This window comes from Argentina silus (genome assembly GCF_951799395.1).
Source record: "Argentina silus genome assembly, chromosome: 7".
Taxonomy (NCBI): domain Eukaryota; kingdom Metazoa; phylum Chordata; class Actinopteri; order Argentiniformes; family Argentinidae; genus Argentina; species Argentina silus.
The window spans coordinates 23,984,094-24,006,291 of NC_139661.1; the positions used below are offsets into that span (position 1 = coordinate 23,984,094).

Genomic DNA, 22,198 nt, shown 5'->3' on the forward strand with positions numbered 1-22,198 from the left:
AACTACCGCTGCTGCTGCCCCCACCCCCGGCATGAGGTAAGCTCTCTCTTAACAACTGTTTGTTGTTTTGTTTTCATTGATTGATTGTCTTTACTGTAATGATGTCTGTTGAATATAGACATGAGCCCTTCTGTGCAGAAATGGGTGGCAACAAAGGCAAGAGCTTTCACTGTAAAACCAGTGAAAAACCAAAATAGACTGATAGTGACTTGAAACCATAGCAGATAATAAGCCAATGAATCATCAACAGGTAAGAGTACAGTACAGTGCAGTTGCTTTGCATTGCCAACAGAGTGCACTGTGTCTCTACAGATAAGTGTCAGGTAAAGAGAAAGCTGCAGCCACGTTGTCATATTGCAGTCATGTACACTCACTGAGCACTTTATTAGGAACACCTGTACACCTTCTCATGGTGGAGGAACACCTGTACACCTTCTCATGGTGGAGGTGGTGTGTTCAGTGAGTTCAATGAGTTCAGTGTTCTTCAGTGGCCTTCCCAGTCACCGGATCTGAATCCAATAGAACACCTTTGGGATGTGGTAGAACGGGAGATTCACAGCTTGAAAGTGCACCTGAAAAATCTGCAGGAATTGCGTGATGCAATCGTGTCATCATGGACCAGAATCTCAAAGGAATGTTTCCAACATCTTGTGGAATCAACGCCACGAAGCTGTGAATTGAGGCTGTTTTGAGAGCAAGGGGAGGCCCTACCCAGTATTAGTATAGTGTTCCTAATGAAGGGAGGCCCTACCCAGTATTAGTATAGTGTTCTTAATGAAAGGAGGCCCTACCCAGTATTAGTATAGTGTTCCTAATGAAGTGCTCTGTGAGTGAATGCTCTGCCCTCACAACCAGGCTGTGATCACCTGACCCACAGCGTTCTGTGTTTTATTGTTGCGTGCCGCACGTCTCTGCTCTATTATTGGAACAAGTGTTTCTGACTTTGACTTTGAAAACATGGTCCAGGGCACGATACCATACTGCCTGCTTGGAAGACTGCAGCGCTGATTGTATTATTTTATACACGTTTGGAAGACCAACATTTCTACTATCCTTTGGGGTCCTCTGCAAAGAAATATGACTGTAGTCTGCAGGTGTTCAGGATAAGAAGCTATTGTTTATAATTTTCTTCTCAGAGTCTTGATTTGTGACATTATGGATATCTCAGGTAGTTGGTCAGCTGTCCATACCATGGTCACCAACTTGACGTAAGTTCAGTTGGCTCAACTTTCCCATTGCAAATGGATAATGGGTCACTCAATTGAGCCCTGAAAGCTTGTTTGTATACTTGAGCAGCACGTGCAGGAATTACCATGAGAGGTAAGACAGCTTTTAATGCGTCAACTGTGAAAAGCACTTTAAGTTACTGTTTACACATAACGTGACTGTTTACCTGCCGTCTGTTTGCAGCCTACGATTGGCTGCTGAAAACTAGGCTAACTTCTGGTTGAAGTTTTGTTTATTACATTAGGTAGCGGAAGTTCAAGTTAGGATTGTTGGTGAAAAGACATTGTATGAAAATTGAATCAGAACGTAAACTGTGTGTGTGTCACTTACTGTGGGTGAATAATGTTTTGCATGAGGGAGGAGGGAGGGAGGGAGGGAGGGGCTGAGAGAGGAAGGGACTGGTGGAGGTCGTATTGTTTTGGTGTTAGATTACAACTCTGCGCTCCATACATCTTAAATGTGTCTGATAATCTGCCATGGAGGGAGATGGCAGGCAAAGCCTCAACTGGTTTCAGTGTCTCAAAAGGTTAGTCTCAGACAGTCAACTAGGCTACTTTGTTTTACAATTTAGCGTTTCTTTGATTCTTGGAATGCATGCTTTGTATGCAACAGTTTATTCCTAGTTTTGCAATTTCAGGAATATTTACATAATTCTTCAAAGTAGTTTGAGACGTTTAGGTTTCCATTGCTGATGGCAAATGTGTCCATGAGTTGACGGACAGGAAGGCTGTGTAGTAAACAGTGATGCCTCTGAACAGTGTGGCTGTTATGTAACTGTACAGAGCTTTGCTAGTCTGGGCACGTGTGTGCTTGAGGAAGTCAGTGAAATACGAAAAAAGAGAAATCCGAGTGTTTTCCCCTCTCTGCAACTTCCTTGTACATTAGAAGCCGATATCATAAAGTAATAGACCCACTAGGTCTTTCAATACTTTATATTTAAAAACTATTGATCAGAGTTGGAGTGTTACATCTTGATGCAGCTTGTGTGCACTTGCAGCTCCTCGGGATTAGACTTCAAATACCCTCTTTTTGTTTTAAGACTTTAAGAACTTGATTCCCTGCATAAACCTACAGTATGTTAATAACTGACATAACACCCAGTTTTTCCATCCTCAGACTTTGCAAGCTTCAGTAGAATAAACAAAGCAGTGTTATTGTAATGCCAAACATTTCCATCCTCGCGGATGGTTTTCCATGTGATGGCTGGAGGGTTAGAATGATCAGTAGCAGCCAGAGAGAACTTTACTAAACTGATTGCCAGCAGTTTACTGCCCCGCCAGTACGTCATATCACATCATTTGTGACTCGTGTTCCTGCCGCCTGTGTGTATTTCCTCATGGTCTTGAGCACCCCTTCACTCTGTAGCTTATTGCTCAGTGATCATTAATCATTCTCTTTAGGACAGTATAGTCTCGGCTTACTTCTCTGTAAGGCCTGGTGATATTTGCTCATGAAAATGCTTTGCAAGCACTGTTGTGTCACCTGAAGGTTTGCTTTTTCAGATGGCTCCAGTGCCTCTGGGCCTGGAAGTGGCAACCCTTGTTTGAACTCTTTCCTGTTCATCTTGAATATGTGATCATGCTCTTTAATGCACTTTCATTTGTCAATATTTTTTGTTGTGATTATTTATCTTTATTTAGGCCGATGAGTGATTCTAGACATTTTAGAATGACTGACCACAAGTAAATAAATCTATATCATTTGATCAGAATAGCAAATATCTACAATATCTAATTTCTTCATGCTTGTGTACAGTTTTCATACTGGCATTATTCATCTAAAGTTGATGTGGGTTGCCACGGTGGATCTGGCAATACAAGGGTTAATGGCCTGTGTGAGTGTGTATTTTTCCTGATAACATGTTAACCTTTGATTGGCTCTGGTCCGGTGAACATTTATATGAGAAAGGTACCAGACACAAAGATAGCTCAGAGGTACCTCTGCAGATTACAGAGAGGACTAGCATTTAGCCTACGTGTGATTGTGTCACTTGTGATTGTAGTGGAGTTGTAAAGTGTCTGTCAAAGGGCTGAACACCTTGCTAGGATGTGGCTGACGTGATCTACGGTTAATTTTACAGATGAGGTAAGACGTGTATGACAGGTATAGCATGAGGAACACAGCCTTTACCTTCTGGAGGGACTGAACTTTGGGCTGGTTGATGTTCGGGTCTGAACTTTGGGCTGGTTGATGTTCGGGACTGAACTTTGGGCTGGTTGATGTTCGGGTTAATTGATTTCCAATGCTGTTGTTTACTCTTTGTGGTCATGAATTTGGTTTGTGACATGTTGAACTATGGTATGATCTCTTACATTGAATTGGAGTGGTAATCTGAATATTCCTCTCGACTACAGTGTTGTACATTCTACTTTATATGGCCTTAGATTTGTCTCAACACATAAACATTGGGTGTTGCTTGAAAATGTGCTTTACAATGTGATTGACAAAATACATTGTTGTTGTGTGCTATCCAGCTAGTTTATTTTCCTTTCTTCCTCCAGGCCTAGCATGTCTGGCCCACACCTGGTGAAGAAGGGACGTGAACACAGAAAAATGGACCTGCAGCGAGACTTCACTGTGGCCTCACCGGCTGAGTTCGTCACACGCTTCGGTGGAAACAGTGTCATAGATAAGGTGAGATGTCAGTCCCTGTCTGTCTGTGCCTTGATGAGTGTTGCAAAATCCTTTACTCCTGTCAGTAAACTAAGTGAGACAAACTAAAGACCCTTTGGCCTTTAAAACCAACTGTAAATGCTGCCGAAAGTACAGCTGGAACAGTATTCAACAGTCCTGTACTGTATAGTTTTCTTAAACTGTCAGTCCTATTTGTCTTTTCTGAAGGTGCTGATAGCTAACAATGGCATAGCAGCGGTCAAATGTATGCGTTCCATCCGCCGCTGGTCCTATGAAATGTTCCGGAATGAGAGGACCATCCGCTTTGTGGTGATGGTCACTCCTGAGGACCTGAAAGCGAACGCAGGTCAGACATGCTGTCCTGAAGCTCCACAGCAGACTTCTCCCTCATTGTATCACTCAGCACATTTGCAGATAAAGTCAGTTGGGGAAACTGGTTAACTGGGTCTGAGTCATCTGCACTAGATTTAACAACATTGTTCATTGGAAGACTTGTGATTGACTTCCCAGTAATAAGAGATGCTACGTGTGATTCTTTTTAAGAGTATATAAAAATGGCGGACCACTACGTCCCAGTCCCTGGTGGTGCCAACAACAACAACTACGCCAATGTAGAGCTGATAGTGGACATTGCCAAGAGGATCCCAGTACAGGTGCTCCACTATCACTCACAGACACAGAATATGGGTTTAGATCTGATATGATAGAGAACGATTCGTCAGCGTTTGTCTGAATGGCCTCCACATGAAGTCTAATGTGCTTGACCTTGTTTCAACTGTCAAAGTCTTTCTTAACAGTTTTTTTCTTTATCATTGTTTACAGGCAGTCTGGGCCGGCTGGGGTCATGCCTCTGAAAATCCCAAACTGCCTGAGCTCTTGAACAAGGCAGGGATATCATTCTTAGGTACAGCTGAACATAAAACTGTCAGTATATGATATATTATTCTTTTCCAGTGCCAGTTTCAGTTCTGAAGGAGCTCCATTTATTTGGTGTGCCGTAAATGTTGTTGGTTTTCTTGCCAGGTCCGTCCAGTAAGGCCATGTGGGCACTAGGAGATAAGGTGGCCTCTGCGATTGTGGCCCAGAGTGCAGACATCCCTACCCTGCCATGGAGTGGATCAGGTGATACACCCCTCTAATATTCCCCTCTATAATCACATTACTACATTATGGATTACCTACATATGGTGTTAGGATTCCTAGCCACAGTGATTGTGTTGTATCTGCAGACCAATGTCTAGGTAATATTTTGTCTGCTGTAGATTTGTTTTTCCATGATAAGAGTGTATTGGTCATGAGCAAGGTCTTACTATGCGCCCCACGTCTAATCTTGTCTCTTCTGTCTACTAGGTCTTAGAGTAGACTGGGAAGAGGAGGACCAGATCTTCGGTCATGTGATTAGTGTGCCTCCAGAGGTTTACGTGCATGGCTGCGTGCGCGATGTGGACGATGGACTGGAGGTAAGCTGCCCAGTGCCATGAGCAGCGGTGTACTCCAAATAATTGCTTGATCTACTGTGCTCTGTTTGTTTAAAGCTGTGCCCTTTGATGCCTTTAGCCAACATCATTCCTCTATGCTTTGTCCTTGAAGGGAGCAGAGAGAATTGGCTATCCTGTTGTGATCAAGGCTTCTGAAGGAGGAGGGGGGAAGGGGATCCGGAAGGTCGAGAGTGCGGAGGACTTTGCCAACTTCTTCAGACAGGTTTGTCCAGACACATTACACTGTACTGTAATACACTCCTATGTTAGTTTCCTGAGGGATGCAAGTTTGACCATGAGTGTTGCTCCGTCCACCCACAGGTGCAGGCTGAGGTACCTGGCTCGCCTATTTTCATCATGCAACTGGCCCAGCATGCCCGGCACCTGGAGGTGCAGATCCTGGCCGACCAGTACGGCAACGCCATCTCTCTGTTTGGCAGAGACTGCTCCATCCAGAGAAGGCATCAGAAGATCATAGAGGAGGCTCCAGCCACCATCGCGTCCCCCACAACATTTGAGCTAATGGAGCGGGTGAGGGGGGGTTTCAGATCATTTGATCCACCATTTAAACTTGCTCTGATAAACTTAACCTATTACAGTTATTTAATTTTAACAGTAAAAGGTACAAACCTCTTTCCCTCTCCGGTTAGTATGCAGTGCGTCTGGCTAAGATGGTGGGCTACGTGAGTGCAGGCACGGTGGAGTACCTCTTCTCTGAGGATGGAAGCTTCCACTTCCTGGAGCTCAACCCCCGTCTGCAGGTGGAACACCCCTGCACAGAGATGATTGGAGACGTCAACCTGCCTGCCGCCCAGCTCCAGGTACACTACAGACACAGGTCAACAGAGCAGTGATGACAGAGAACGTTTCAAATCACAAAGCCATGGCCGATTAGCCTCATGGTTAATTTCAATGCTCCAAGACTTTAGGAGAAGATATGCCATGTTAACTCTCTGTCTCATCCCTGGTAGATTGCGATGGGGATCCCCCTCCACCGGATAAAAGACATCCGCATGTTGTATGGAGAGACTCCTTGGGGGGACACGATCATTAACTTTGAGGCCCCCGAGTGCACCCCCTGTCCAAGAGGACACGTCATAGCAGCCCGGATCACCAGCGAAAACCCAGATGAGGTGGGCATATACTGTGGAGGAGCTAGTTTATCACATTCAAAATTCAAGAGGCAGCTTTAGGTAGCCACTGACCTGTCCTCCATGTCCCTCCCAGGGCTTCAAGCCCAGCTCAGGGACAGTGCAGGAGCTGAACTTCCGCAGCAGTAAGAACGTCTGGGGCTACTTCAGTGTAGGTGCCACCGGAGGCCTGCATGAGTTTGCCGACTCCCAGTTTGGCCACTGCTTCTCATGGGGGGAGAACCGAGAGGAGGCCATCTCGTGAGTCTAACTTTGTTGTTTCTGTTGACCACCTACAGTACATGTATCTGATCAGTGGCTATCAGTGGATCATCATGTGACTTACTGTGTGGTGCAGGAACATGGTGGTGGCCATGAAGGAGCTTTCAATCAGAGGAGACTTCAGGACCACAGTGGAGTACCTCATCAAGCTGCTGGAGACAGAGTGCTTCAGGAACAACGAAATCCACACGGGCTGGCTGGATCATCTCATCTCAGAGAAAGTACAGGTAGGAGACCGATGACACGAAGCCAATATGGCCCATGTGAATCATTGAATAACTATCCCTAAGGGTATAGCAGGTTGAAACAAAACCCCTCCTGTGAGTGAATACATGTTTGCTTTCCCTGAAGGCGGAGAGGCCTGACACCATGCTGGGGATCGTCTGTGGGTCGTTACATGTGGCGGACGCCAACTTCAGGAAGAGCATGTCTGACTTCCTGCACTCACTGGAAAGGTACCACACCATCTCCCCCAGCCTAATGTCCTATCACTGTAAATCCTAAGCCTAAACACCGTTTCTAAACACAGCATCTGAAATGTACCCCTTTAGGGGCCAGGTGCTGCCTGCAGACAGCCTGCTCAATACGGTCAACGTGGACCTGATATATGAGGGTGTCAAATACAGCCTCAAGGTACCAAAACCTCTTTGGCTATCTCTCTCTTTCAGACTGTACCTCCCTCTCGACCCTGTTTAACACTAAGCTGTGTTTCTGACAGGTGGCCCGCCAGTCCCCGACCACGTACGTTATCTTCATGAATGGGTCCGACATTGATATTGACGTCCATAGGCTGAGCGACGGTGGTCTCCTGCTCTCCTACAACGGCAGCAGCTACACCACCTACATGAAGGAGGAAATAGACAGGTGAGACTTCCTGCCTGCCTGATATCGGCATGTAGTCTCATACAGTGTTTCTGATGTTATGAGCTCTAAATAAGCTTTGTGTGTTACACTTCTTTCTGCTCCATGATCATATCTACTTTGATGCTCTAGCTACCGCATCACTGTTGGCAACAAGACCTGCGTGTTTGAGAAAGAGAAGGATCCCACGGTGCTGAGGTCGCCCTCTGCTGGTAAACTCCTGCAGTACATAATGGAGGATGGAGGCCATATCTGTGCAGGGCACTCGTATGCAGAGATAGAGGTGAACTGAGCTAATGACAAGCAAATATGTTCTCACAAATGGGCTGGATGTGTGACGTCTTCAGTGTGTGTGTGTGTGTGTGTGTGTGTGTGTAGGGACTGACTCTCTATGTTGTGGCTCCAGGTTATGAAGATGGTGATGACTCTGTCAGTGCACGAGTCTGGTTGCGTCCACTTTGTGAAGAGACCCGGGGCGGTTCTAGAGCCTGGCTGTGTGGTGGCCCGTATGGACCTGGATGACCCCAGCAGCATCCACCCTGCAAGTTACCCTCATAGCCCTTGAACAACTAAACACAGCTAGTTACCCGTGCCACATTTCAATACTGAATATATTCTTCTCTCTCTCTCTCCTTTGGTCTCCCACCGTAGGTGGAGCTGAACATAGGCTCTCTCCCTGCCCAGCACCCACTGCCTATGGTGGGGGAGAAGCTCCACCAGGTGTTCCACGGCATTCTGGAGAACCTAATCAACGTCATGGAAGGGTTCTGCCTCACAGAGCCCTACTTCAGCAACAAGGTGAGGGTCTCCATGGTCTGCAACACTTTACAATACAGTGAATGGAAGCTTGCAGAGACGTAGTTCTGTAAACTGTGGATTGGTTCAGCTGGATGAGGTTGTGATGGTCGTATGTCCCCTCTGCAGGTGAAGCAGTGGGTGGGCACACTGATGAAGACACTGCGGGACCCCTCTCTGCCCCTGCTGGAGCTCCAGGAGATCATGACCAGTGTGGCAGGTCGCATCCCGCCCACTGTGGAGAAGGCTATCCGCAAAGTCATGGCCCAGTATGCCAGCAACATCACCTCTGTCCTCTGCCAGTTCCCTAGCCAGAGGGTGAGTGATCCAGAGCACCTAACTAGCAGTACCACTGTTACTCCTGGGATTAAGTCAACTGGCACAGTGCATCCCCTTCTTCAAGCCTTTTACATGTGGTCCTCTGTGGCTCAGTTGTGGTCCTCTGTGGCTCAGTTGTGGTCCTCTGTGGCTCAGTTGGTAGAGCATGGCGCTAACAACGCTAAGGTTGAGGGTTTGATTCCCACTGGGACCATATATACTGAAATGCATGCACTCACTGCAATGTAAGTCGCTTTGGATAAAAGCGTCAGCTAAATGGCATATATTATACATTATAAATACTGAATTTTTCCTCCTCCATTCCAGATTGCCAATATTCTGGACAGCCATGCGGCCACCCTACAGAGGAAGGCAGACCGTGAGGTGTTCTTTATGAACACCCAGAGTATCGTACAGCTGGTGCAGAGGTCAGAGGTCGTCCCACTTCACATTTGGATCTTCATCCCATTATGTACATTACCTTTTGGAGTAATTAGAGGTTATGAGAGATTATAGTAGTTGATGTATGTTCCGCAGGTATCGCAGTGGAATTCGAGGCTACATGAAGTCTGTGGTTCTGGATCTGCTGAAGCGCTACCTGCAGGTGGAGATGCAGTTCCAACAAGGTAACTTAGACTCACTGGGTATAAGTGGGATACGTTGTACTAGATGTAAAGGCAAGATTTATAGCCGTTTATGATGTACTGTGGATTGGGTTGATACATTTTATGCCAAGGCTTTTCCTCTCATGAACAGCTCACTATGACAAGTGTGTGATCAAACTGCGGGAACAGTACAAGCCTGACATGACGCCTGTGTTGGAGTTCATCTTCTCTCACGCCCAGGTCTCCAAGAAGAACGTCCTAGTCACCATACTCATAGTAAGACTGTTCTCTCACTAAACCACACACCTGCTTTGTTTTTTTACTAGAAGAAAATGAATTGATCATGGTTTCTATAACACCCACCAATACTGATGAGGTGCCTCTGTTGATGTTCAGGACCAACTCTGTGGACGGGACCCAACCCTAGCAGATGAGCTGATGACCATCCTGAACGAACTGACACAGCTCAACAAGATGGAGAACTCCAAGGTGGCCCTGCGTGCCAGACAGGTAAGACCTCCACCAGGTAAACTAACCTGGTCTGAATTGGACAGTGCACCTAATGCTACACTCTCGTCACTTGAGAGTGAAGACTTTGGAGAGTCGAATAGCTACTACACGATGGAGGTGATATTGATGATCTGAAGTGTGTTTTACAGGTTTTGATAGCCTCTCATCTACCCTCTTATGAACTGAGGCACAACCAGGTGGAGTCCATATTCCTGTCTGCCATTGACATGTATGGACACCAGTTCTGCCCTGAGAACCTCAAGGTGAGCTCATCTTGTGTGGTAAAGTACTATCTTGACTGGCAATTTGTTTCTTTAAACAAGCTCTGAAGGATATTATCTTCAAATCTCTGCAGAAACTGATCCTCTCTGAAACCTCCATCTTTGATGTCCTGCCCAATTTCTTCTACCACTCTAATCGGGTCGTGTGCATGGCTGCGTTGGAGGTAAGCAGTGTACTGTAGTCAGGGTCCTGAGTTTTGGGTCCTTAAGTTTAATGTATGGTAGAAACCTGGTTTCGTTAAATCCGTAGCTGTTTTGTTGAATTCCCTCCTTTTATATTATCTGTCCAATGGGACGTCTTGCTCTGCCCTCCCTAGGTGTATGTGCGTAGAGGCTACATCGCCTATGAACTCAACAGCCTCCAGCATCACCAGCTGCAGGACGGGACGTGTGCTGTAGATTTCCAGTTCATGTTGCCTTCATCTCACCCTAACAGGTACCCAGACATTCGGCCCAAAAAAACTCAAAATATATACAAGATTCCACACCGACAGTACAGCACAAAGCAAGCTGTGCCATTTATCCCATGACACAATACTGCTGATTTAGTCAAAAAGACCTCCACCCCCTACAATTAATTTATTCACCACATACCTGTAAATATGAATGGACACCTATTACATCTTTGTAAGGTAATGTCAGTGATTGAATCCATTATGGTACGTTTTTATACCATGTCTCTGTAGTCCAGTCTTCCTCTGGTTTTCATTGACTTGTTTACCATCTCTCCCAACAAGCGAGCGATTCACCAGAGTGATTCCCTCTATGAGAACAAACACGTAATACATTCTGCCTCCTCAGCATCTCTCAGGCAGCGTTTGTCACGCCCCATTGAGAGCACTAACACGGCCTATAACACATGGTAGTGGTGCAGTGTGCTTCCATTGGGCAGAACAGTAGGAACATCTCAATATTGACATCCCTAATACTTCCTCCAATGCCTTCATTCCCGGCGGCATTTTGTGTAGACATTGACAGGGTAACCATATGATTGTGATTCACTTTTGTTTTATCAGATTGCTCTCAAGATGGCGAAACTCCGATTGCACAAACCAGGAAAACTATTAAGCCAATTATTTTAAAAGAGACTTTAACAAAAGCTAATACAGTTAAATACATACAAGTTACAAAAATGAAGAAAAAGAAAAAAAAGAACCTAATACATAGCTAATCATGGCTTTAGCTGCTTTAACTATTAATGCAGAGCAATTTGATCCTTGGGCATTAATGTGTACAGAGCTACAGATTCATAGAGTGCTTTACACTAATGAGAATGCATAGAGATAGAGCTTGATTATCTACTGCTAACATTCACCTGTCAATCATCTTATTTCAGAGGGAGCAGCCCTACTCTGAACAGGTAGAGTAAAGCTCCTCCCAGCCACCGAAACCACTTGGCTCTGTGTATGTCTCATAGCAAAGCATGCACTGTGTTGTATCTTCTAGCAAGTCCTTCCCGTTGTCTTTTTTTTTTTTTCTCTTTTTTGCTTTTAAAATTGAATTTCCTTTCTCAGTTTTTCATAATGTTAAGTTGCATTTGAGAGGAACGTGTCATTTGTCAAATTCAGTGTGCCTCTTAAAACCTCAGCCTGATATTTGTTAGCCACAGGTAATTCTGTATTTTCCATTTTTCCAGATTTGACCAATCAAACACAGTAAAAGAAATCCCGTCTATACCTGCATATGAAAGATGAACGATTTATAATCTTGAACATGTCTGCTTTGCTTTGTGGAAAAACATATACAGTATTAGCATTAGCAACAGTATTAGCATGGTGATTTGTTCTCCGTGCTGTATTACATCATCCTTAGTGCTGATGGCCGTACATCATCCTTAGAGCTAAACATCCCACCCTCATCTGTAGCTGACTGCTGCTCCCAGTGCCCATGGCAACCCTACCCATGGGTGACCTGTGTGTCCTCCTCTCAGGGTGGCAGTGCCAGCAGTCAACAGCTCGGGGCAGTTTGAGATGAGGCGCCAGGGCAGCGAGCTCTTCCTGGAGGGGGCGTTCTCCCCCCCGTGCCAGCGCATGGGCGCCATGGTGGCTTTCCAGTGTTTTGAGGACTTCAAAAGGTAAAACGCAGTGTTTACCCCAACTTGAGTACGTATGAGTCTATGCCATATTCAGTATCATTCAAAATGCCTGAGTGCAGGCATTAGATACCCAGGACAGACATCAGAACATGGCTATCTGTTTCTACAGGAACTTTGACGAGGTGATTTCCAGCTTTGCTGACCCGCTGCTGGAGAGCCCGATGTTTTCAGAGGCCTGCTCCAGCCTGTATGACGAGGACAGCTGCAAGGTGAGGGGAGGGGAGCATTAGAGAAGCATTGAGAAAACAAGGGGAACCTCAGATGTACATTTACATTACATTACATTTATGGCATTTACCAGACGCCTTTATCCAAAGTGACTTACAACAAATACATTTGTTTAAGTAAGTGAATCATGTATCCAACAGTCATCATAAGATAAAGTAATCAATGCTCAGACCAGGGGCCATAGGCAGTCATAATGGTAGAAGAAGGATATATATATATTTTTTTTATTAACAGGAGAAAAACTTATACAGGGGGGTAGTGGGGGTGAAGAGGTCTTTAGGAGCGACCGTCAGATGTAGCCTGAAGAGATGGGTCTTCAATCTACGGCGGAAGGGTGGTAGTGATGTCCGTGGTGTCACTGATTGTTTCCCTTCCTCCCCTGCAGAACACGAGGGAGAACCCCATTCACATCATTAACGTGTCTATAAAGACAGCTGACACTGAGGATGATGATCCCTTGGTCACCGCCTTCGCTGCCTTCGCCCAGTCTAAGGTTGGTACTGTTCAAACCTCAAACTCTCCCTTTTTGTTGCGGTGGATGTGCTTCCCATTATGGCTGACATTACAGTAAATACAGTGTACCTTTATCTCTGCACTAGATAATAACTCGTATGACATTTCTAATTACAGAAAGCTCTACTCTTTGAGCATGGTATCAGAAGGATCACCTTTCTAGTTGCACAAAAGGTGAGATCTTGACATCTTTACGACAATTTGTCACTCAGAATTTCACCTTTCTGTTGTATATCAAGCTATTTACGATGTTTCTAATAGATAAAAGCATACAGTATAATGCTGATTATCTTTTTTCTTATCAGAGAGAATTTCCCAAGTTCTTCACCTTCAGAGCTAGAGATGGGGTAAGAAATTACCTCTCTCACAAAGTGCTTACCACAGTGACAGCACACTGTGATCATGATTCAGAGAGTGTACAGAGCAGCCATTGAACCCTCCCCATCTGCCCCTCCCCTCAGTTCCAGGAGGATCGTATCTACCGCAACCTGGAGCCGGCTCTGGCCTTCCAGCTGGAGCTCAACCGCATGAGGAATTTTGAACTGGCAGCTGTGCCGTGTTCCAACCACAAGATGCACCTGTACCTGGGCGCCGCCCGCCCGCAGGCAGGCGCTGAGGTCACAGACTACCGCTTCTTCATCCGGGCCATCCTCCGCCACTCTGACCTCATCACAAAGGTATGACGATGGAAGCATCCTGCAGTTTCATTTGTAACTTAGAGGGGAAACCATATGGGTAATGATGGTGTTGGTGTTCCCTCTATAACCTTTGCACCCCTCTCTCTGTGCCACCCAGGAAGCCTCCTTCGAGTATCTCCAAAATGAGGGAGAGCGTCTGCTGCTGGAGGCCATGGATGAGCTGGAGGTGGCCTTCAGCAATACCAACGTCCGCACAGACTGCAACCACATCTTCCTTAACTTTGTCCCCACTGTCATCATGGACCCCTCCAAGGTCAGTGTGTGCCCTACCTCAGAGTGAGTGCCCATAGCATGTGCTTGCGAACTAGAAGTACAGTACATTGTGTGACCTCCTACCTGTCCTTGTGTAGGTAGTTGGTAGTGTCTGTGGCAGCTCTCTGACGCATTACGTTCGTCTCTGTCCTCTGACGCGTGGTTCTTAGATCGAGGAGTCGGTGCGCTCCATGGTGATGCGGTACGGTAGCCGGCTGTGGAAGCTCCGGGTTCTCCAAGCAGAGCTCAAGATCAACATCCGCCTGACGCCCACCGGGAACGCCATCCCCATCCGGTTGTTCCTCACCAACGAGTCTGGATACTACCTTGACATCAGTCTGTACAACGAGGTCACTGACCCAAGCTCTGGACAGGTATACACTAGAATCAGCTCCCTGGGTTACTGTAGCAACAGAAGATTCACAATCTCTATTAGTTCTTACTTACTGAACTCCTCTGCAGCACCTATCAGTTATTGATAGTTATCAGTTATTGATACCAGCTCCTAAAGGCTTTAGAAAAAGGGCACTTCTATGGCTATGAACTGGCAGTGGTCATTCTTGGGCTCATTATTTACATGTATATGCCATTTAGCTGATGCTTTTATCCAAAGTGACTTACATTGCAGTGAGTGCATACATTTCAGTACATATGGTCCCAGCGGGAATCAAACCCACAACTTAAGCCACAGAGGACCACATATTTATGTACATTCACATTATGCGGTCCAAAACTTCTGAAAGTTGCATATTTAAGAGATATTCATACTCACTGACCAAAGTTACACCGAAGCCTAAACAAGCCTAATGATACCAGTAAGATAGCAACATAGAATCTTGCTAAGGAAAGTTTGGTCAGTTGACCAAAAACATTCATAACTTTAAATGCTCATATGTTTTAATAGTTTTGGACCACATAATGTGAATGTCCATAAATGTATGTAAATATTGAGCCCATGAATGACCGTTGCCAAGCTCAAAGCCATAGAGGCAACACAGTACGAGAGAGTGGCCTTTGGAATATTAATAGAGGACAGGACTTTGTTTATGTTTTGTTTTTTTTATATCAATTCAATAACTAAAATGACCTTACTGTGCTCTGTCTCCTCAGATAATGTTCCAGTCCTATGGAGACAAGCAGGGCCCTCTGCACGGCATGCTGATCAACACTCCCTACGTGACCAAAGACCTCCTCCAGTCCAAGCGCTTCCAGGCCCAGACCCTGGGCACCACCTACGTCTACGACTTCCCTGAGATGTTTAGACAGGTGCTGCTTTGTCACTGTCTCAATCAGAAATGTTTTAGAGGGAGCATCCGTTTCTGTTTAAAGTGTGGGGGGCTGTTTTTTTTTTACCCTTTTCTATTATGTGTCTTGCAGGCACTCTTCAACCTGTGGGGTCCAGGGGACAGTTATCCTAAAGATGTGGTGATGTGCACTGAGCTGGTTCTGGACCCTCAGGGCCAGCTGGTGCAGATGAACCGCCTTCCTGGGGACAATGAGGTAGAACGCATGCTCAACGTATACTCTCACTGAACCAAAACCTACTTTAAGGTCTTTAAACCCTTCTTGGCAAATAACACCCTTCACTCTTCCTCAGGTGGGAATGGTAGCCTTCCGGATGAAGATGAAAACTCCGGAGTACCCAGAGGGGCGTGACATCATCGTCATCTGCAATGACATCACCTACATGATCGGGTCGTTCGGGCCCCAGGAGGATCTGCTGTTCCTGCGGGCGTCAGAGCTGGCCCGGGCTGAGGGGATCCCCCGGATCTACATCTCAGCCAATAGCGGGGCACGTATCGGCCTAGCTGAGGAGATCCGCCACATGTTCCAGGTGGCCTGGATCGACCCTCAGGACCCCTACAAGGTGACTCACTGGTTGGGCTTAATGGAGGCATAATCCAAATCCTCTCTACATAGGAATGCCTTGTAAGACTTATCTTACCTAGGCGCTGTGTTGAATGGTGTCTTTTGTTTCCATCTGGAGGGTTTCAAGTATCTGTACCTGACACCCCAGGACTACACCCGCATCAGCTCCACCAATGCTGTACACTGCCACCATGTGGAGGAGGGTGGAGAGTCCAGGTTAGAACACGTCCCTCACCCTTCAGACTTAACCCAAAAATGTAACAAACTGGGCTTTGGCGTAAAAAAGCCTTTTTCTTAACCCAGAGAATCAACGACTCACCTTAACACTGTCTCCTGCACCGCCTATTGACTCCAGGTACATCATCACTGACATCATAGGGAAGGAGGACGGGCTGGGGGTGGAGAATCTGCGGGGATCAGGTACCATCGCTGGGGAGACCTCTCTGGCCTATGATGAGATTGTCACCATCAGCATGGTGAGGAGGACACTGCACCTGGTTCTGTGTCGGAGGTTGCACACTAGAGATCTGCAGGTGTCCTGGCCTCTGTTAGAGCTGTGTTCTGCCCTGTTTGTTACAGGTGACGTGTCGTGCCATCGGCATTGGGGCCTATCTGGTCCGTCTGGGGCAGAGGGTCATCCAGGTGGAGAACTCCCACATCATCCTGACTGGCGCAGGAGCCCTCAACAAGGTTTCCACCTCATCTCTTTCATTCTAATGAGTCTCATACGTGTTGCGTTTCTGTGGATAACACCAGCCAGTCAGACATAATCATAATCAATCACAGTGTCATTGTGAAATATACTATCTGTGATACAATCAGCTGGATATAAGGTTGTATTTTTAGGGTTTTTACATTGTAGCTGTTTAACTGCAGGTTCTGGGTAGAGAGGTCTACACCTCCAACAACCAGCTGGGAGGGGTGCAGATCATGCACAACAATGGAGTCACACACACCACCGTGCCAGATGACTTTGAGGGCGTTCTCACTATCCTGCAATGGCTCTCCTATATCCCTAAGGTACATTAGAAGATTCTTATTAGGTGTTTTAACTCTCTACATACCTAACCCTAACCTTAACCCTAACCCTAACCCATAGCTTATCCATACCTAACCCTAACCCATAGCTTATCCATATCTAACCCTAACCCATAGCTTATCCATACCTAACCCTAACCCATAGCTTATCCATACCTAACCCTAACCCTAACCCATAGCTTATCCATACCTAACCCTAACCCATAGCTTATCCATACCTAACCCTAACCCATAGCTTATCCATACCTAACCCTAACCCATAGCTTATCCATACCTAACCCTAACCTTAACCCATAGCTTATCCATACCTAACCCTAACCCATAGCTTATCCATACCTAACCCTAACCCTAACCCATAGCTTATCCATACCTAACCCTAACCCTAACCCATAGCTTATCCATACCTAACCCTAACCCATAGCTTATCCATACCTGGGGATCTCTAACATTGAAGTTCTCTCATTACAGAACAACCATTCTCCAATGCCGGTGTTAGCAACGAAGGACCCAGTGGACAGGGAGATAGAGTTCACCCCCACCAAGGCTCCCTACGACCCCCGCTGGATGCTGGCCGGGAGGCCCCACCCCAGTGAGACTCCCTGCATACTGAAACTCTGACCCTCTGAGTGGATACACATGGGTCCATTCCTATTGTTTGTTGTGTTTGTGTTGTTGTGAATGTGCAATTAAACATAAATTATATATTTTTAATGTTTTTAGCTGTTAAAGGATCCTGGCAGAGTGGATTCTTTGATCATGGCTCGTTCATGGAGGTGATGGGGTCCTGGGCCCAGACGGTTGTGGTGGGCAGAGCCAGGTTAGTGCAGTACAGACTGGCACCATAGAGAGACATCGTACAGAAGACTAGATCACTTGGATGTGTTCTTAACACAGGTTATCTCTCATGTGGCTCCTATATTAACCTATTAAACTAATTTATGGAAAAATACAGGTTAGGGGGGATTCCCCTCGGTGTCATCGCCGTGGAAACACGCACTGTGGAAGTTGCCATCCCAGCAGACCCGGCCAACTTGGACTCAGAGGCCAAAGTGAGTCGTTTTATATGCTGTGATGTTTTGTGGAGCAGTAGTTGTGGTGCCTGTCTGCAGCAGGGTTTAACCTGCCCTCTGGGTGGTTGGTTTGTCTCTCAGCTCCTGCAGCAGGCTGGCCAAGTGTGGTTCCCAGACTCTGCCTTCAAAACAGCCCAGGCCATCCGGGACATCAACCGCGAGAGACTGCCTCTGATGGTGTTCGCCAACTGGAGAGGCTTCTCTGGAGGGATGAAGGGTATGGGAGGGAGCGCTGCAACTGGGAACAACGTTTCTCAAAGCAATATTATATAAAAAAAAAAAAAAAATCATAAAACCATATTCCCACAACTGGACTACTCTTTTGCCTCCCAGACATGTATGACCAGGTGCTGAAGTTCGGGGCCTACATCGTGGACAGCCTGCGTGAGTTCCGCCAGCCCGTGCTGATCTACATCCCGCCCTACGCAGAGCTGAGAGGAGGATCCTGGGTGGTCATAGACCCCACCATTAACCCTCTGTGTATGGAGATGTATGCAGACAAGGAGAGCAGGTGGGGAACAGGGACTTATTGCTGTAAGACAGGAGGAAAACCACCCTGAGATACAGCAGTGTGTGAATAAGGTTTTTTCCCTAACCCTAACCTTCCCTCCCTCCCTCCCTCTCTCCGTCCAGGGGTGGTGTGTTGGAGGCAGAGGGCACAGTGGAGATCAAGTTCCGCAGGAAGGACCTGTTAAAGACCATGCACAGGATAGATTCAGTTTACTCCAGTCTGACTGAACAGCTGGGTAGATTCACTCTTACAATATCCACCATTGTAATCAATTCAGCATTCCGCCTACATTACCTCTCAACTTCCTACATTACCTCTGTCAATGGGGACAACTTCTATTCCAAGTGGTTGATGACTCCTCCTCTCTCTCTTGTCCAGCTGTCCCAGAGCTATCAGACAAACCACGCAAGGACCTCGAGGCCAAGCTCAAGGCCAGAGAGGAGTTCCTGCTGCCCATCTACCACCAAGTGGCAGTGCAATTTGTGGACCTCCACGACACCCCTGGGAGAATGCAAGAGAAGGGCGCCATCACCGTAAATCCACTTTGCTTTGTTTTGCAAGAACTCTCACTTTTGATTGCGATCCCACCATTGAAGTTGTTAATGTCAATTATGCAAACATACAGCAAAGCAAAATCATAAAACTCACAAAAGAGTGCACCAATTCCATCATCACAATTTATTATGAACTATTTAAACTTGCCATATCCAGTCTGGACAAACATGGATTATTGTGCTATGCATTTTGCTTTGAAAGCCTACGGAGTGCCAGGGGCTTCAGAGTTACCCAAACATCTGATGATTTCCTGGTTGTGTACAGGCAAACTAAAGGCCTTGTTTCAGTTATACTGTGTATACTAAGATCAATGGAAGCTCAAATAAACAGTTGGCTATCTTTGAAACAACATGGAAAATAGATTTTCCATATAAACAGGTCCACTGGACTATGTTGTGATAAACACTTTAAGTGCATAATTGTCCCCCACTGATGAAATCAGGGAGGGGACTATGATTCGGTCACTGTGATTCGGTCACTCATTATGTTGTCTATTTGCAGGACATCCTGGACTGGAAGAATGTGAGGACCTTCTTTTACTGGCGTCTGCGGCGCCTCCTGCTGGAGGATTTGGTGAAGTGTGAGATCCTGCAGGCCAACCGGGACCTGAGTGACGGCCACATCCAGTCTATGCTGCGCCGCTGGTTTGTGGAGACAGAGGGAACCGTCAAGGTAGGCAGGGAGGAAAAGATAACTAGTCAGAAATAAAGGCTTTCTTTTAATCTATTCCAATCAAATACAATAATTGTGTGGAGGTGTTTTAAGAGTGAGGCTGCGTGTGCCTCTCTAGGCTTACCTCTGGGACAACAACCAAGCTGTGGTGGAGTGGCTGGAGAAGCATCTGGCCAAAGAAGATGGCACTCGATCAGCCATCCGAGAGAACATCAAGTACCTGAAGAGGGACTTTGCCTTGAAACACATCCGCAGGTACATACACACACACACTCACACACTCACTCACTCACAAACACACTCTCTCTCTCTCTCTCTCTCTTGATTTACCACAAACAAAGTTAATGTTTTTGGAGCAGTTTGGTCTTTAAAATGTTACCATAGCATCAAGTAATGCTGTTGTGTGTGTTAATTCTCCCAGCCTGGTGCAGGCCAACCCAGAGGTAGCCATGGACTGCATCATTCACATGAGCCAGAACATCACTCCATCCCAGAGGGCCAAGATCTCCCACCTGCTCGCCACTATGGACAGCTCCAGCAGCAGTTAACCTCTGGGACGGTTCACCCAATGCTACACAGGAGGCCCCTATAGTTCAGAGGGGAAGAATAAGCCAGTGGACCTAGAGGCACATCAATGCCTATTTGTGCCTATTTTGTATTGTAAACACGTGAGATAATAAAGGTAAAACCGAAGAAAGAAGCTTGTTTAATTGTCAGGATTCAAGTTAGGGCAACTTACTGTAACTGTGCACAGCATAGACTCCCCTTACCACTCCACTGCACGCTGTGCTCTGTCATACTGTGACATTGTCCACAGTTGTTGGAGTTGGTATTATCTATGCTAACTCCGCTACGTAGCATTACAGAATAGAATTAATGATAGGATAAAATTTAAAAAAGCGCCATATGCTTGAAAAATGGTGCATTATAAAACGTACTCATTGTATGGATTAGACCATGTGCCTCTTAACAGTATTCAGTCAAGCCTCTTATAGCTAACAAATGCTGCCAACTACAAGAGTCTGCCGGCCTCTGAATGTATGTCAGTCAGCTGGAGGCCAAACAAACCACTGCCACTTCATATATAATATAATAATATATATATCTGCCATTTAGCTGACGCTTTTATCTAAAGCGACTTGCATTGCAGTGAGTTCATACATTTCAGTATCTATGGTCCCAGCAGCAATCAAACCCACAACCTAAGCGTTGTTAGCGCCATGCTCTACCAACTGACCTGTACTACATAATAGTGGGAAATGTGCCAGTACAATGACTTACCTTGTGTGTCTGGGTTTTGGCCTGAGTGATGTCTCTTTAGGTATTTGTGACAGTAAAGACCAGTTTAGCCAAAGACAACTGAGCAGGGTTTAGTCCAACTATAATGCTGAGCAGGGTTTAAACTACTAGTCAGTTTCAGTGACGAGATGAATTTGCTGTTTTCTTTCCTTTATCAAACCAAAATTGCGTTTTATATATCAGTATTGTCATAGAAAAAGTAAAGTTGTGCAATTGAAGAGTCGGGTAAGATTTTCTTTTCGTACTAAACAGTGTTCATTTGTGTGCCTTTGATTTAGTGTTGTTGCATTGGACAGTTAGATAGTTAGTTAGACTGGATAGAAAATCCATCTGTCATTTCATTTCAATTTTGTTTGCTGTCTGTGATTCTGAGTGAACAACCTTTTTGTAAATGCTAGTGTATAAATTTGTGCTCTTAGTATTTGTAAGGTCCTCATTTGACAAATGGATACTAAAAACTTGATTTCATGATTTATTTTGTAAATGATGTGTTCTTTGCAGGGTCTGGAATATGCAGTAATTGTTGGTAAAACTCAGGTGAATAAAGAGGTAGATGATGGTGTAATGGCTTGATGACCAAGAGACCATGCCTTTCCCTTGATCAAAATACCAGATACAGGAGATGTTTGCCATGTCAAAATAATGTATGTTGAATCTCTATACTGTATTTTACCCCCAAAAGGGGTATGTAGTAAATACAATGGATCTATTTTCAGCAAGAAACGGGTGTCACCTTTTTTTAATTCACCCATTGTTATTTTATTGTTTGTGTTACTGTACATACATCCTGACATCCAGACATGTTAATCACAGTGCAATGTTTAACAAAAAGTGATGTCCAACACATTTCAAATGACAAATAGAATGTTGTAAAATGGTCAACTAATGCAATTTGTAAAGTCAATAGCAAATATTGGCATGCATTGGCAATTTGAAAAGAATGGGTAAATACTGTTTAAAAAAGCTTTTCTGTGGAGATAAGGATTTGAAACATACACATATATACAGTACACAGTGTTTGATAAACTCCTCACCCTCTCCAGCTGCCATTCATAAATATAAATAAAACATCACAGTAATACTGCCTAGCACGATACAAAGACAAAGACAAGGATCTACAGTATCAGGGTAAGACTTACAAACATGGTGAACGGTACAAAAACTGGTGGGTCGTAACTTCTGTCCACAAAGTTTGTATACCTACAAGATAGGACAGCTCTTGAGTCTTTGCTTGGCAAAGTTCCCCTATAGACATCAGTATATTTTAGATAGTCTGA

At 45.5% G+C, this 22,198-nt stretch overlaps 1 protein-coding gene across 1 annotated transcript; it reads left to right on the plus strand.

Annotated features, from left to right (window-relative positions):
* The first annotated feature begins 1,643 nt into the window (after positions 1-1,643).
* Positions 1,644-21,632, plus strand: acacb (acetyl-CoA carboxylase beta). The gene is made up of 53 exons (XM_083672602.1): positions 1,644-1,753; positions 3,729-3,861; positions 4,069-4,207; positions 4,405-4,514; positions 4,684-4,765; positions 4,885-4,983; positions 5,212-5,321; positions 5,452-5,562; positions 5,661-5,870; positions 5,990-6,160; positions 6,311-6,472; positions 6,567-6,730; positions 6,828-6,978; positions 7,103-7,206; positions 7,303-7,384; positions 7,470-7,615; positions 7,745-7,895; positions 8,019-8,153; positions 8,264-8,410; positions 8,537-8,725; positions 9,053-9,153; positions 9,263-9,351; positions 9,482-9,606; positions 9,727-9,840; positions 9,990-10,103; positions 10,196-10,285; positions 10,439-10,557; positions 11,458-11,481; positions 12,052-12,195; positions 12,326-12,425; positions 12,830-12,937; positions 13,075-13,131; positions 13,263-13,304; positions 13,419-13,634; positions 13,753-13,908; positions 14,078-14,281; positions 15,018-15,173; positions 15,285-15,407; positions 15,505-15,774; positions 15,895-15,992; positions 16,132-16,252; positions 16,356-16,466; positions 16,653-16,796; positions 17,283-17,403; positions 17,535-17,631; positions 17,767-17,863; positions 17,966-18,101; positions 18,218-18,395; positions 18,518-18,630; positions 18,774-18,928; positions 19,452-19,622; positions 19,741-19,877; positions 20,044-21,632. The coding sequence occupies exons 1-53, from the start codon at positions 1,704-1,706 to the stop codon at positions 20,168-20,170; spliced, it is 6,804 nt and encodes a 2,267-aa protein (XP_083528728.1). The 5' UTR covers positions 1,644-1,703; the 3' UTR covers positions 20,171-21,632.
* The last annotated feature ends 566 nt before the right edge of the window (positions 21,633-22,198 follow it).

What these genes read in the sequence shown, in the direction of transcription:
- acacb (XM_083672602.1), top strand. Translation starts at nt 1,704, where the DNA reads ATGGAGGGAGATGGCAGGCAAAGCCTCAACTGGTTTCAGTGTCTCAAA. An exon ending in CCAAGAGGATCCCAGTACAG is followed by an intron (nt 4,515 to 4,683) that starts GTGCTCCACTAT and finishes CATTGTTTACAG; the next exon opens with GCAGTCTGGGCCGGCTGGGG. An exon ending in TGGCCCTGCGTGCCAGACAG is followed by an intron (nt 9,841 to 9,989) that starts GTAAGACCTCCA and finishes TGTGTTTTACAG; the next exon opens with GTTTTGATAGCCTCTCATCT.